General features: G+C 43.1%; 1 protein-coding gene across 1 annotated transcript; it reads right to left on the bottom strand.

Annotated features, from left to right (window-relative positions):
* Positions 1 to 4203: 4203 nt before the first annotated feature.
* amotl2b (angiomotin like 2b) lies at positions 4204 to 11620 on the bottom strand. Its single transcript, XM_074689538.1, has 11 exons — positions 11396 to 11620; positions 10062 to 10859; positions 9440 to 9596; positions 8065 to 8209; positions 7885 to 7974; positions 6973 to 7268; positions 6713 to 6888; positions 6509 to 6610; positions 6220 to 6416; positions 5929 to 6060; positions 4204 to 5496 (listed from the first exon to the last, which is right to left on the bottom strand). Exons 2-11 carry the CDS (start codon positions 10775 to 10777, stop codon positions 5411 to 5413), a joined length of 2097 nt encoding a protein of 698 aa, XP_074545639.1. The 5' UTR covers positions 10778 to 10859; positions 11396 to 11620; the 3' UTR covers positions 4204 to 5410.
* Between the last annotated feature and the right edge of the window lie 1131 nt (positions 11621 to 12751).

The raw sequence follows: 12751 nt of genomic DNA, 5'->3' as shown, positions 1-12751 counted from the left end.
AATTTCTCTCTTATGTTCCCAATGTATCACTGATTTCCACAAACTATCATAGTGTTTTATGAATAGAGGGAGAAATAAGGGTATTTTCTTGCTAATCAGTGCTGTGTATATCTGACCGGAGGTGGCTAGTCAATCAATATCTCATCTTACTGACATTCATCTGGGTTGTGTGTGAGTGTGTATATGAGTGTGTGCGTGTGTGCGCTTGCAACATGTTTACAAATGTATCTGCAATGGAGAATCTATGTATTTCATGTGTTTTCTTTTAAAAAGTAGTGTTTAGTTAGCCAACAGGTCCAACAAAGCCACATGATTAGTTCATCGCCGTGAGCTGATCAACATCTCAGAGACCTCCTCTTTCTTCTCTGATTTCATCTTTTGCTGTCAGCAAATTTGCTAAACGTGCTGAAACTTCAAAGGCTGAAGCTCGCTAGGAATGTGCTGTTAAACTGTAAACATTAGGACAGGGCAATAAAGCAGCCATTGAACACAAACACTGCGAGTGTGAGAAGATAATTTTCACGGTTTACACAACAACAATCCCACCCCTTTCATGGTGCCTGCGGTCAGGTCAACATGAAGTTCCCATGTGACTGAGCTGGAGGGAAAGAGAAAGAGTAAGACAGAAAGAGAGACACGAAGAGAGACAGAGAGGAGGGGAATCTGCTCCAAAAGTGAAGAAAACGTAATTTTCACAGAGGAATCTGACCCCTGACTCCCATTTATGTTCTATCTTCCTTCATCATATCAATTCTGGGAAGGAGAGAGCCGCAGTCGAAACATGTCAGCTGCCTTTCACATCCACAGAGGAATGTTGGCGAGTCTTCACAATGTTGTCAGTCAGTGCGCCAGATAAGAGCTCTGAGTTCATAAATAAGATTGATGGCATTGCATACCACTAGTTCCTGCTCTGTGTTTTCCCATACAAGCCTCTCTGTCGAAAGCATCTGCACTATCTCTCTTGTTCATATCCTCTCCGCCCGGGTCCAGGCTTGCCCAGGTGTTTAAGCCAAATTCCCCATCCTATTATCAAAACACTCTATACAGCCTGATACGTTCCAGCTTCCTAACACAGAAGTGTGAAGGGTTTTAAAAACAGATCATAAATACTTTGATGAGTGTAAAGGTTAATGAATAACTTTGCCCCACAAAGACACTCAAGTTTGTTCAATCTGATCAGAAGCCTCAGAGCCCTGCTGTCACCAGACAGACATACCCATTTACAATAGATCCAGAGACCCTCTACCACCTTTCTTCCTTTAACAATTCTAACACTTTGACTTGAGTAACATCAGCGTGATCAAAACAGTAAGACCAAATCCACAGGGCTTAGACCAGTAAGCCAACTGGTACTCCCGAACAGGTTTTATAATGGGAAAAAGGACTTGCAAAACAAGCAAAAAACCAAAATCTTTTCAAGTTTTTTTTGTCTTATTTTCAGTAGAAAGTGCCTTTTTAGACTTAATATGAGCCATATTCACCTGACCAGACAAGAAAAAATGTCTTATCTATTATTAAATTTTTTGTCTTGTTTAAAGCAACTCAGACCTTGTTTTTGAACAAATGAGGACCTCAACTTGAAACAAGACATTTTTTGGACTAATAAGTTGAATATGGCTCATATCAAGTATAAGGCAGTTTTTACTCAAGAAAAGACAAAATTGCTCGATAAGATTTAAGTTTTGCAGTGTTGTAATGTAGGCTTTTGTTTCCCCTGCTCCTTGAATCAAAATAAGACTGATCTGAGGATGCCATACAACAAGGACACCCTCACGTCCATCTCCCCACCCCACTGCTTCGGTCTCAGAGCCCTCCAATGTTTACAAGTTTAGATCCTGTCAGATACTAACACATTTTTTATGTTTAGTATCTTGTAATAAGACATTTTTTGGACAGTGTGTGTATGTGTGTGTTTGTGGGCACAATGGTACAGAAAGAAGTATTCTGTGCTTTAATGTGTTTTTAAAGGTTTACAGTACAGAGACGATGTAAGTTGTAGCGTAAAAGACTCATATCTGGGGAAATGCTATGAGGATTCTGCTGTTATTATATTGTGTTTGACTGAGTTAGTTCTAAATTTAAGGAATAAAGCATTCAACAGTTACGGACCCCTATTCATTTTAAAGTTATAAATGTTAATAAGTGTGAAAGATTAACTAAACATCAGTAAGTGATTGTCACTCCAGCCTCTGTAGTATTTTTCTCAAAATGTTGTTTCTTGGATTTTTCCAAGGATTTTAAATTGTAACACTAGAAAAGCACTCAGAGAGCGCAGACCTCCGCCAAGCACATTGTAATTTTCATGCAGCACTTAGTCCTACTTTAATGTTATACTCCCTTTCAGCAGACTGTCTGCTACAGTTTGGTGTTAGTTGAAGGTTTGTATGATAACTTGTTACCTGAGAGTGTTGAAAATTATGAAGACCCAGTACATATTTCATATTCCGAATCTTGGTATCCAGAATATTGCCAGGATCTGGATCGTACTTTTACATCTGTCAGAAATTACCGTGACCTTGTCTTGTATTGTTTTGCAAATCAATCTACCATTTATCCTGGAGTTATATACACATATGGTGAAAACAGCCCTATCTCACAATGATAAAGAATCCTTAAAAAGATCCTAGATCCATACAGTGATCCGGATCGCCTACAAAATTTGATCACTTCTTCCTTATCCCATTTCAAACATTTCCTGTTGTTCACAGACAAACTTCAAAAAAAGGAACCTCCTTGGTGTAGGTAACAAAGTGAATACAAAGTAAGCTTTATCTGGGCTCTTCAGGTCAAATGCAGTCTCCACTACTGCACCAAGCTCAATTTTTAAGCTATTGATATTAGAGCCCAGCCGATTAATCGGTTGGGCCGATTAATCGGTTGGGCCGATTATGCCTGTCACCGATTAATTGACATCGGCCAAAATGTAGCAGAATATAAAAAATTTTTGCTCTGCAGAGATTCCGTCTCTCCTGCTCCTGCGTGTCTGTGTGTTGGGCTGCACACTACCCCGAGTGCCTGCCCCCCTATGTCCACCATGATGTAACATACGACTGTAGAATGGCGTTTTAACATTGTATTAGTTGCTTTTTTATGAGATAAACAGAGATAAATGCATCGGTAAACACTACAGTTCTTATGTTGACAGTTTTATAATTAAGGTTCCTTGTTTAAATTTAATAGTGTTCTCTCTCTGTCTTGAATCATATGGGTATTAAAATAATTTGTGTTTATATACAGTATATATCCTGTGTATATCAATGAATTTATTATATATATCATCCGATATATTGGATATCGGCTTTTTTTTGCCCCCAGTATCGGCATCGGCCCCAAAAATCCCATATTGGTCGGGCTCTAATTGATATGTTGGATCTTACCTTGCACATGTTTTATATCTCACACACATGTTGTGCATAGAAAATTGAGATGACTGGTGTCATCGTTTCATTCATTGTTATTGTTCTGGTGCAGTGAGAAGGTTCATTTTCAGTGGAGCTCAACTGCCTCAAACTGGTATAAGGTGATATCTATGGCTGTTTAGGGTTTGTACATGTGTGTGTGTGTGTGTGTGTGTGTGTGTGTGTGTGTGTGTGTGTGTGTGTGTGTGTGTGTGTGTGTGTGTGTGTGTGTGTGACAGAGAGAGAGGCAGGGGGAAAAGGCCTATCCCGAAACATACAATAGCACTCTCAGTTTTCTCATCTTCATATCCAAAGGCAAATCCCAGTATCAGAACACAAACTCTTCCTGGTGTGAGTTAAATTGGAGGCAACAAGAGCCCACAGGAATGCAGCGCACGTTAGCAAAGGTGCGCAGCGGCATGGTGGAATTTTCAAAAGGCATTAGCAGCTAATCTGGAAGAAACCTGTCTTTGTCACTTCTAGGGTTACGTGTCCCTGAGAGAATGTGATCTATGTCAAGCACGCTCTCCACAGCGAGAGGAGAACAAGAGAGCAGGCCACCCGAGAAAGTTGAACCCGAAAGAATGCAGCTCTGGTATTCATTAATGAAGAGCACTCTTCGCTGTGCAGCAACCAGGGCGCAGGAATGAGGAGATAAAGTGACAATGTGGGAGAGAGGAGGAAAGGAAACAAGAGTAGTGAGATTCACGTTTACCAGAACGAGGTTTAAGGTTGTTTTCATTCCAGCCAATAGAAAACAGCACAAGACAAGAAAAGTATTTGTATTAGAATATTTTATTGCTTTATGAAATGTTGCATGAATTCAACTGTAGAAACCTTCATATTGGTTGAAGTTCACAGAAATGTCTGTTTTTCAAAGTCAACACTCGGTTGGTTGTGTACAGCTTGACATGACCGTGATTGTCGGCACATAACTTACAACAAACACACAAACATAAACTCTTTGGCGTCCTGCTCAGAGCACTACCATCTCTAAAATAATAATACAAACATCTGTATAAAATATATAATTAAAATAATAATAATTAACCTGTTTGTTAGTTTGAAGCTCACAGTAAACAACACGCTGTAGGTTTTTTTTTCCACTTCTTTTCCCCACAGTGGTGACCAAACCAGCAGAATCACCACACTGGGAAACACACTCACATACAGAAACCACACATGCAAACATACTCTGAGAGAAAAAAAAAGCAACTGATGATGACATCAACATCAGGATGCAACATCTAATTAAACATTTGGCAAAAAATAAAAAAATTAAAAACAAATTGTCTTTTTTATTCTGCATCTTACAGGTCACATGTTAATGAAGCTTCAGCAGAACCAGCTGCTAAAGCCAAAGAAACATGGAGTGCAAGAGCTTTACAATCAGCAGTGTTCTACGTCTCGTCAGCTTAATTTATTGAAAACAGGTAAGACTTACTGAACAGATAAGATCTCTGTGAGGGGAATAAGGTTACTCAGTTAAACACCATGTATTTCAGGTGAGGAAGGGACTGCAGGTCACATTTATTACTTTACTGAATATTTGTTGAGAAGAGCTTTAGGCCTAACAATATTTGGGGATTTTGGAAACTAGATTTGATAAATATGTAGCTTTTTAATTTATTGGGTTAAGAGATTAAAAAGGGGTCATAAAGGGGAAAAAGCAGCATTAATATATATATAATTATATAAATATTTTAGGATACACTCTCTGAGAAAGTGTTGCCCTGTTACAATCCACAATACTGTCCGAGTACCTCAGAAGATTCATCGATTCTCTCCTGGCCGGGCAGACCGCCTGCAGCCGTCCAGCTCAGGAAGAGTTAAGTGTGAGTCAGAGCACAGCTCTCTTTCTCTCTCTCAAATGTGAAAACAGTCCTTTCTTTTTTTGTGCATTGGCCTCTGTCCACAACATTCTTGCATCCAATATTTACTCCAGGGACTTGGACTCTTCACAGATTCTCGGGAGTTTTCAGTCTCTCATTCAGGATTCACTTTCCAACTCTCTAAATGAAGATTTCCACTGCCTCTGACTCCAGCTCATCCAGGCCTCTGAAGGGGTTTAACAGCAACTTCTTAGGCACTGCCTTGTCTAGAGGGAGGAAAAAAGGAGAGAGAGTGAGTCATTTTGAATGCTGTGAAGCTGAGAAAGTGGAAAATGTCTGAGATTTGACTCTAACTTTCATGGCTAAAGGTTAACAAAGACTTTCCACTGTCAGAAACACTGTAAATGTGCTCAGTCAACATTATTTCCCAACCATGCACATTCCTCCTGGCGCACATGATAAACCATGACCTGCACACATGCTATCTGATTGGCTGCCTTAGAGGCGGCATGGTTAATCAATGTGGACATCCACAAAGTGAAGGTCCAAAACTCCCTTCATGCTGACAGAGGAGTGCACTCCTAAGATTTATTCTGCTGGTGTGCAAATCATTTATCATTCAAGTTTTACACCCAGAGCATTATGGGATTACAAGCTCTCTTAACCAAACACTCATGCATATTTGATAGATCACTCACCATTGTTGAGCTTATTGGTGCTGGCAGATTCTCTGGCTTTGGTTCCCTCCACCTGCCGCTCTAATGTTCCAGGTTCAGACTTAGCGGAGAACTGGCGACTTGGTGAAGTCTGATCATCCGAAAGACTCTTCCCTTTAAAAACAAATCAGAATATATCAGTGGGATGCTCATTTTTTGCTGCTTATGTATAGGTCTACTTGAAGCAGCTTACACAGAGACTTGTTAGGATATTTTAGAGCATGGTGGCTTGGTCTTTATACCATTCGTGTCAATTATCAAAAAGCCGCTCACCTCTAGTCTTTGTGCTGCTGGTTGTGATGCTGATGGAGGGTGTGGAAGAGGCAGCCCGGAGAGGAGCCCCCGCCATATTCAGGAGATTTGTACGGTAGCTTTGCTCTTCCTTCTTCCCTTGGTCCTGGTGTAGCCGCTGATTGAGGATTTTTATCACAGCATCCTTTTCTAAGATCTGAGCATAGAGTGCACGGATCCTGTAAACACAGACACATAAAGTTTAAAAAAAACATGTCAAGGAGCAGATGCAAAAATAAGAAGATGGAAGAAACAAGAAGTTGGTACACACCTGTTTTCCATCTCCTGATTCCTGTAGTCAGCGACTGGCAGCTCCTCATTGAAGCTGTTGTTGGAGGAGTGGCAGGGCGAGTGGTTAATAATGGTGGTGTCTCTGCAGAAGCAAAAGGTTTTACTTAACTCAAGTTCAAATGGTGGAAAGTAGATACGTCAATGTAGGACTTTTGAGCAAATGTCAGGTAGAAGCAGTCTTTACCTCTGAGCGGCAGCAGTGGCAGCCACCTCCATGGCGAACTGCCTCATGGTGCTCTCTTCAAGATATTTCTGCTCCCACCGTACCATGTCGGATTCAAGGGCCAGGATTCGCTCCTCGCGCTCACGTAGACGCTCTTGGAGGGACCCCATAGTTACTCCAGGTGGCTGGGACTGCCTCTGTGGAGGAGAGGATGAGGGTTTACTGATACAGTCCAGAAAGATGAGAATCTGTTATTTAAACCTTTTGTTAAAGACCTTTACCTGCTGTGCCCTCAGACTCCTCAGCTCTTGCTCTAGTCGTGTCCTCAGCTTCATCTCCAGGCTCTCCCTCTTCTCGCAGGTGGACTGAAGCTGAGCCAGCGCGCTCTGAAGCCTCTCCACCTTCTCCACATATGCCCTTTTTCTCCTCAGCTCCTCCTCGAGCTGGCGACCCCGTCCACGAGCGGCCTCCAGGGCCTCCTCCAGTCGTTTCGCTCTGGTGCTTTGCTCCTCTGCTGTGGAGCGCAATCGCTGCACCTCCCGCTCTATGCGCTCTCTCTCAAGGTTCTGCTCCTCATCTGAAAGGAATGAAAAGACAAGGTGGTCGGGTTAATTGAATGTTTAAGGTCCGCAAAACAATTCCCAATCTGCATGAGGTTCCTTGTGCAAATTTCCCCCCTCTTGAGTCAAACCCCAGTAACAAGCACCAGATTTGCTCCATGGTGGCCAGTGTTTTTCATTTAGTGAAACACCTCTGGAATGCTGAGAGGAGAAAGGAGGAGGAGGAACGTGGAGAAAGCCGCCCTCTCCCTTTGACCCACATAGCACAGAGCATTCCTCATCAAGGCCATACAAACAGCAGCACTCTGCTTGAGTCCAGTTCCTTATACAGACAAAATAAATCACACTAACAACAGGTGGGGGAGCCTCAGCTCCACCACTGCCACTGCTGCCCAGTGATTTAGGGCCTGTTCATTTCCTTTTGCATGGATTGAATTCCCTATTGTTGAGCCTTCTTGCCAAATAACCTTGTGTTATGCAAGTGAAATTCCTGCATGCAGGATGCAGTTGCTAGAAAAAAACTCAAAGTTACAGCATGATCCGTCTCTATCTAATCTAGAGTGAGTATAAGAAACACCCATTTGGATCGTTTCAACTCACATTTTACAAATCAAGAACAAAACTTGAACTTACTTTGCTCGAGGAGTTTTGCCATGATGTGCTGGTTATGGTCCGCTACTTCCACTTCTTTTGCCACATGCGTTCTGGCATTTTCCAAGTTTTCTGTGATAAAAAAGTTTCAGTGTCAGACTTTATTTTAAATATTTGATTGTTTTTTATGGCAGATCAAATATGTATGATAACAGTCCGTACCTCTAAGGTCTCTGTTGAAATCCTGTAGCCTCCTGACTTCAGCAACCAGCCTTTTCCTCAGTGTCTGCTCCAAGTTTTCTCTCTTACTGCTGCCCTGCATCAGTGTCTCGTAGGCCTCGGAAATGCGCTGGATCTCCTGCTCTAACTAGAAAGAAAAGAAAAGAAAAGAAAAGAAAAAAGAAAAGGAGGATGTGGAGAGGAAGAAGAAGAGAAGTAGAGGAGAGGAATTCTTCGGTTAACCTTCACACACTGATGAGGCGCTGGAATGTTGATTCATAATACAGTACATTTAACACACCATGTACGATAAACATATGGGCACATATGTAGCTGTGTGTATACTGTACACTTGATGTGTGTGGTATAACTCTAAAAGAATTTGCGTCTGCACCACTCCCTGTGTGACTGATTTATATCTGCATTCCTGAGGGCTGATAGCTCTGGTTCCAGGTGTGCGAGCGCACATTTACACAACACACTACAGAATATGCACACAAGGACCCACACATACAGGCAGAGGTCTGGGAGGCCTGCCAGCAGCGGGAAGGTGTGCATGCCTGTGCCTGGAGTTGTGGAAACGGCAGAGAGAACCCACCATTATAGCAGTCACACAGGCATGTTTACTCAGGGCTGCGGCCTGATGGAGAAAACTTTCCAGCCCTGGTAATTATCATTCTTTAAAGCTGAGACAAGGGCCATGTGACATAACTCCAACAGAGAGCGGGTGGATTTTAACAAAGATTGGCTGAGGTGTCAAATATCTGGGAAGCTCTTTCTACCATGTTGGGGGAAAAAAGTAAAAAAAAGAGAAATGGGGACTAAAAAGTGAAGGTGGGAAAAAAGCAGCTTGGTAGAAAAACAAGAGGCCTTTCACTTTTCACTCACCACCTGCTACAGACCCCCACCCTCATCAGCTGTGTGCCCAGATCACAGCCCAATCAACTGCTGTCTGACAAGCCCTAGATTACACTAAAAATCTATGGCCTCTTTGGAGGCACACATACACACACGCGCGCGCACACACACACACGCGTCCTCTGGCCTCCACCAGGTCAGCTCCACAATGAAAGGAGTGTGTAAACACAGTAGCAGCCTGTGACCTCTGTTTGTGCCTCTGTGGTATGAAAGGTAACAGCTGCTGATCTCATCGGTCCTGCTTCGAATGAGGGAGTGTGCCTGGAGGCTGGACGATGGGGGAGACAACTGTCCACTGGGGTTGTGTTTCACGGACAGGTGGCTGGGATGCTTTCCTTCTGAATTCACTTTTTAAGTTTTCAGCTGCTGTCTGTAACTTTTAACTGCTGTAGGGAGACATCTGTGCGGAGATGTCGGCTGCTGAAAGTTTCACTCTCTCTTATAAATCCTCTCGTCTCACCTTCTGTATTCGTCCGGTTTTTTCCCTGTGGGATTCCAGCTCTTGCCTCAGCCTCTCATTCTCCATCAGTAGCAGCTCCACTTGGTTGGGCTCCTCCAAGCCTGCAGGGGGCAGGCTGGTGAATGTGCTGTAGCATGGGAGTTCAGACTGGACAAACCTATAAAATGAGTAAAAACAACTCATGAGTTGCTGTTTCTGCAGATTTGAAAAGATGCAGCTCAAACTTATTTATATTTTAAGCTAGGCTTCCACAACATACTCTATACTCTCCCAGCAAAGAGACAGGCTGACTCCAGTGGCTGTGAAGAATGTAAAAGCCTATAAGAGGAAAATACTTTCGCAAAAGCATTTGAGGCAACCCAAGCATGTGAAACTATCCTGTTCCAGTATGCCAGGCATTACAACCAGCTACAGGGCTGGACTTGTTTTGCTCTAAGTATGTCAAGAAGGAAATCGGTATGCTGTGACTAACATCGATAAGTATGTGTTTACGCATGTGAAACACAATGACAAGTCCTGGAGGATGATTGCACTGCTGGCTCTCGTACAAAAACTACACCAAAGAACATGATGTAATGTCAAAGTAGTTTCACACACATGATCTTGTACTCCAAAGTTGTACCTGTGTTGTTGTGCTTGCACCGGTTCCTGGATCTGCTGAGGTATGAATCCTAGGCCCTGGATGGAGTACTCTGGAGGTGGGGTGCGCTTGTCCAGGCTAGGCCCTGTGCTCTGGGTGCCTTGGGGTGAGTGGTAAGGAAGCTCAGGGTAGCTGTGAGAGGTGCTCTTGAGGGCCTCCGCCTTAGCAGCAGCATCATTCCTCTCCAGAGAGATCTGCATGCGATGCTCGCTGAGCGACCGCGCATGACTGCACTTTAGTTCAATCAGATCCGTCTCTTCATGGAAGGCCCCCTCATGTAGGAGAGCCTCCTCATGGAGCTGCCTGATGGGGCCTGTGGTTCCCCAGTGAGAAGCCAGGTACTGAGAGTGTGCCTTAGCCTGCTCATATGTAGGCAGTTCCTCTCCATGGAGCTGGTAGAGCTGGTAGCCGCTCTCTGAGTGGTGGTAGTCCCCCTGGTGCTCCTGACCCTGAGGCTCCTGCCTTGCAGAGAGCTGAGGGAAAGGAGGTTCCTCCTGGGTGAGACTCTCTAAAGAGGACCGTGGGCTCCTGCCCATGTCACCTCCACTGCTGGGTCCGCTGTTGCTGCCGCTGCCTCCACGCAGGGCCTGCTGCTGGATGGCCAGTAAGGTGCGGGTGTCTGTGGGGTTTCCATAGCGAAGCTGCTCCTGGATGAGCCGATGCAGGACCGTTCCAGACGGCTCTTCAGTGGAGGACATTTTTTGTGTACGTTGTTTTCTTCTCTAAAGTTAAGCTTAGCCTTTTTTGTGTAGAAACTCTTTAAATGTATCAGCTGGGGTCCTAAAACAGAACAGCATTTAAAAAATCAGAGTGAGAAGACTAGGTAAACATTAAGTGTAGCACAAAAGCACAGACATTTATACATAACACTGATGGTCACATGCTTTTCCAGGCCTGTGCCAGCCACAGTTACACTTCAGCACATATGTCTCATGTGTTGTTTAAAACTTATAAAGCTTTGTGATCATGATTTCAGATACAGTGTAACGTGAAAGTAGTTTAGCCTTTGGTTTACTTCCACAACAGCGACAACACAGAGATGTGGACACATTTTCCACAGCAGGCTGAAACAGCATGCGCCAAAAATTCCAATCTCACGGGGGAGCAAAAGCGCACAAAACCGCATTGTAAAATAACTTCATCTTTGCGCTTGGATCACAGTTAAAATACTCAAAGACTATAATTAACTTTTAAAAACGATCAACGACACCCCCCTTTCTCAGTGTATGGAAAAGGTTGTTACTTCTTAGAGAATGTATTTACATCTGTGTGAGTTATTCTGTCGTGTAAAAGGCTGAAAAAGTCGCTCTTCTTACCAGCTCACGCTCTCATTGTAAACGAACGCTGTCCTTGACTCCGACGTTACAAAATTCAGAGTAATTCCTCTATTTCCGCGAGTTTTTCGACCTAAACGTGTCTCATCTTCCTCCCCCCGGACGGGCTGCCTCGCTCTCTTGCTGTGAAATGATTGTGGGGAGAGCAGGCGGCGATAATAAGTAACCGAGGAGGGACTGAGGCCGGAATGCCAGGAATGTAAAACGCGAGGTCCCTCTGGGATCAAAAGCGTAAAACCACACGAGAGGGAGGGAGGGAGGGAGGGGGAGGAGGGAGGCTGCAATGAGCTTTAACGTTACCAATGAGTCTTCAAAAGAGAGGATTTGAGCTTTGAAGAATGGTGTTCACATTAAAGGGAAGGGGGCGATATGTTTTGCCTTGTCAGGTAGTTAAGAGTCCTGGAAACTTTACACAAATCTTAGCAGCAGAGATGCTAGCTTTGTTATTGATGAGCTCATTCCGTGTTGGAAGAAGAAGACTTGAATCATTTTAATAACGAACAGTTACGCCATAAATGCATAGAGCCTAAAAAGCATGTAGCTTACCATTAACAAACCGCAAAATGCTTCTTGATAGCTGTAAACACTTTATTAACTAAACTGGATTTTTACAGCTGGATAAATGTAGACTGAATCATGTCCCAGTTTAGAAAAATAAAAAGTGTCATGCAATAAGAAGTGCTAAGGTAAAGTAGCTCCTTGTAACTTTTTTTACTACAACACCTAAGTATAAGCAGGGGCATACTGAGTTTGCATGTTGGCCCAACTGGTGCACTGACTTCACCAGAGGTAGCATCATATTATATTCTGATAATGTTATGGTGTTTAATGTAAAAAGAAACAAGTGAATTGAAACATTTTATCTTTGCATGCACTTTGATAACTATCTGGAAAAATCTATTGTTTTCCAGGATAAAGACTCAGTTTCACCTACAACTCTTGCCATGGCATGCCATTATTTTGGAAGCAAATTAATGGCTTAAGACAACTTTTTGTACAATACAAAGAGACAAGGAAGTGAATTTATTTATAGCTACATAGTGCTATTGTTTAAAATATGACAACACACCAACTTCTAAATTCAACTTGTGCTATGCTAACTTAAGTGTGTGAGTTGATTTTAACACTAAGTCCCACCCCTGATAAGGCAAATAGCTAATCATAGTTCAGGACACTTTTGGTGAAATCCAGGTAGACCATAGACTGTAAAAAATAATGGACGTCTGCTTGCTCGGCTCAGTGTGGAGTGAGGTCTCCACAAAAACTGCTCCCCCTGGTGGCTGGCTGCAGTATAGGTTAAAAAATCCAGCTTTCCAGCCATTCCAGATGGGCTGTGGT

This window comes from Halichoeres trimaculatus, unplaced genomic scaffold (genome assembly GCF_033239565.1).
Source record: "Halichoeres trimaculatus isolate MK-OKI-2021-1 unplaced genomic scaffold, fHalTri1.1 fHalTri1_scaffold_15, whole genome shotgun sequence".
NCBI classification, from domain to species: Eukaryota; Metazoa; Chordata; class Actinopteri; order Labriformes; family Labridae; genus Halichoeres; species Halichoeres trimaculatus.
Note: the sequence above shows the minus strand (reverse complement) of the source record. Positions and strands in the feature narration are given on the sequence as shown.

What these genes read in the sequence shown, in the direction of transcription:
- amotl2b (XM_074689538.1), bottom strand. Translation starts at nt 10,777, where the DNA reads ATGTCCTCCACTGAAGAGCCGTCTGGAACGGTCCTGCATCGGCTCATC. An exon ending in TTTCAACAGAGACCTTAGAG is followed by an intron (nt 7,975 to 8,064) that starts GTACGGACTGTT and finishes TTTTTATCACAG; the next exon opens with AAAACTTGGAAAATGCCAGA. An exon ending in GGCAAAACTCCTCGAGCAAA is followed by an intron (nt 7,269 to 7,884) that starts GTAAGTTCAAGT and finishes CATTCCTTTCAG; the next exon opens with ATGAGGAGCAGAACCTTGAG.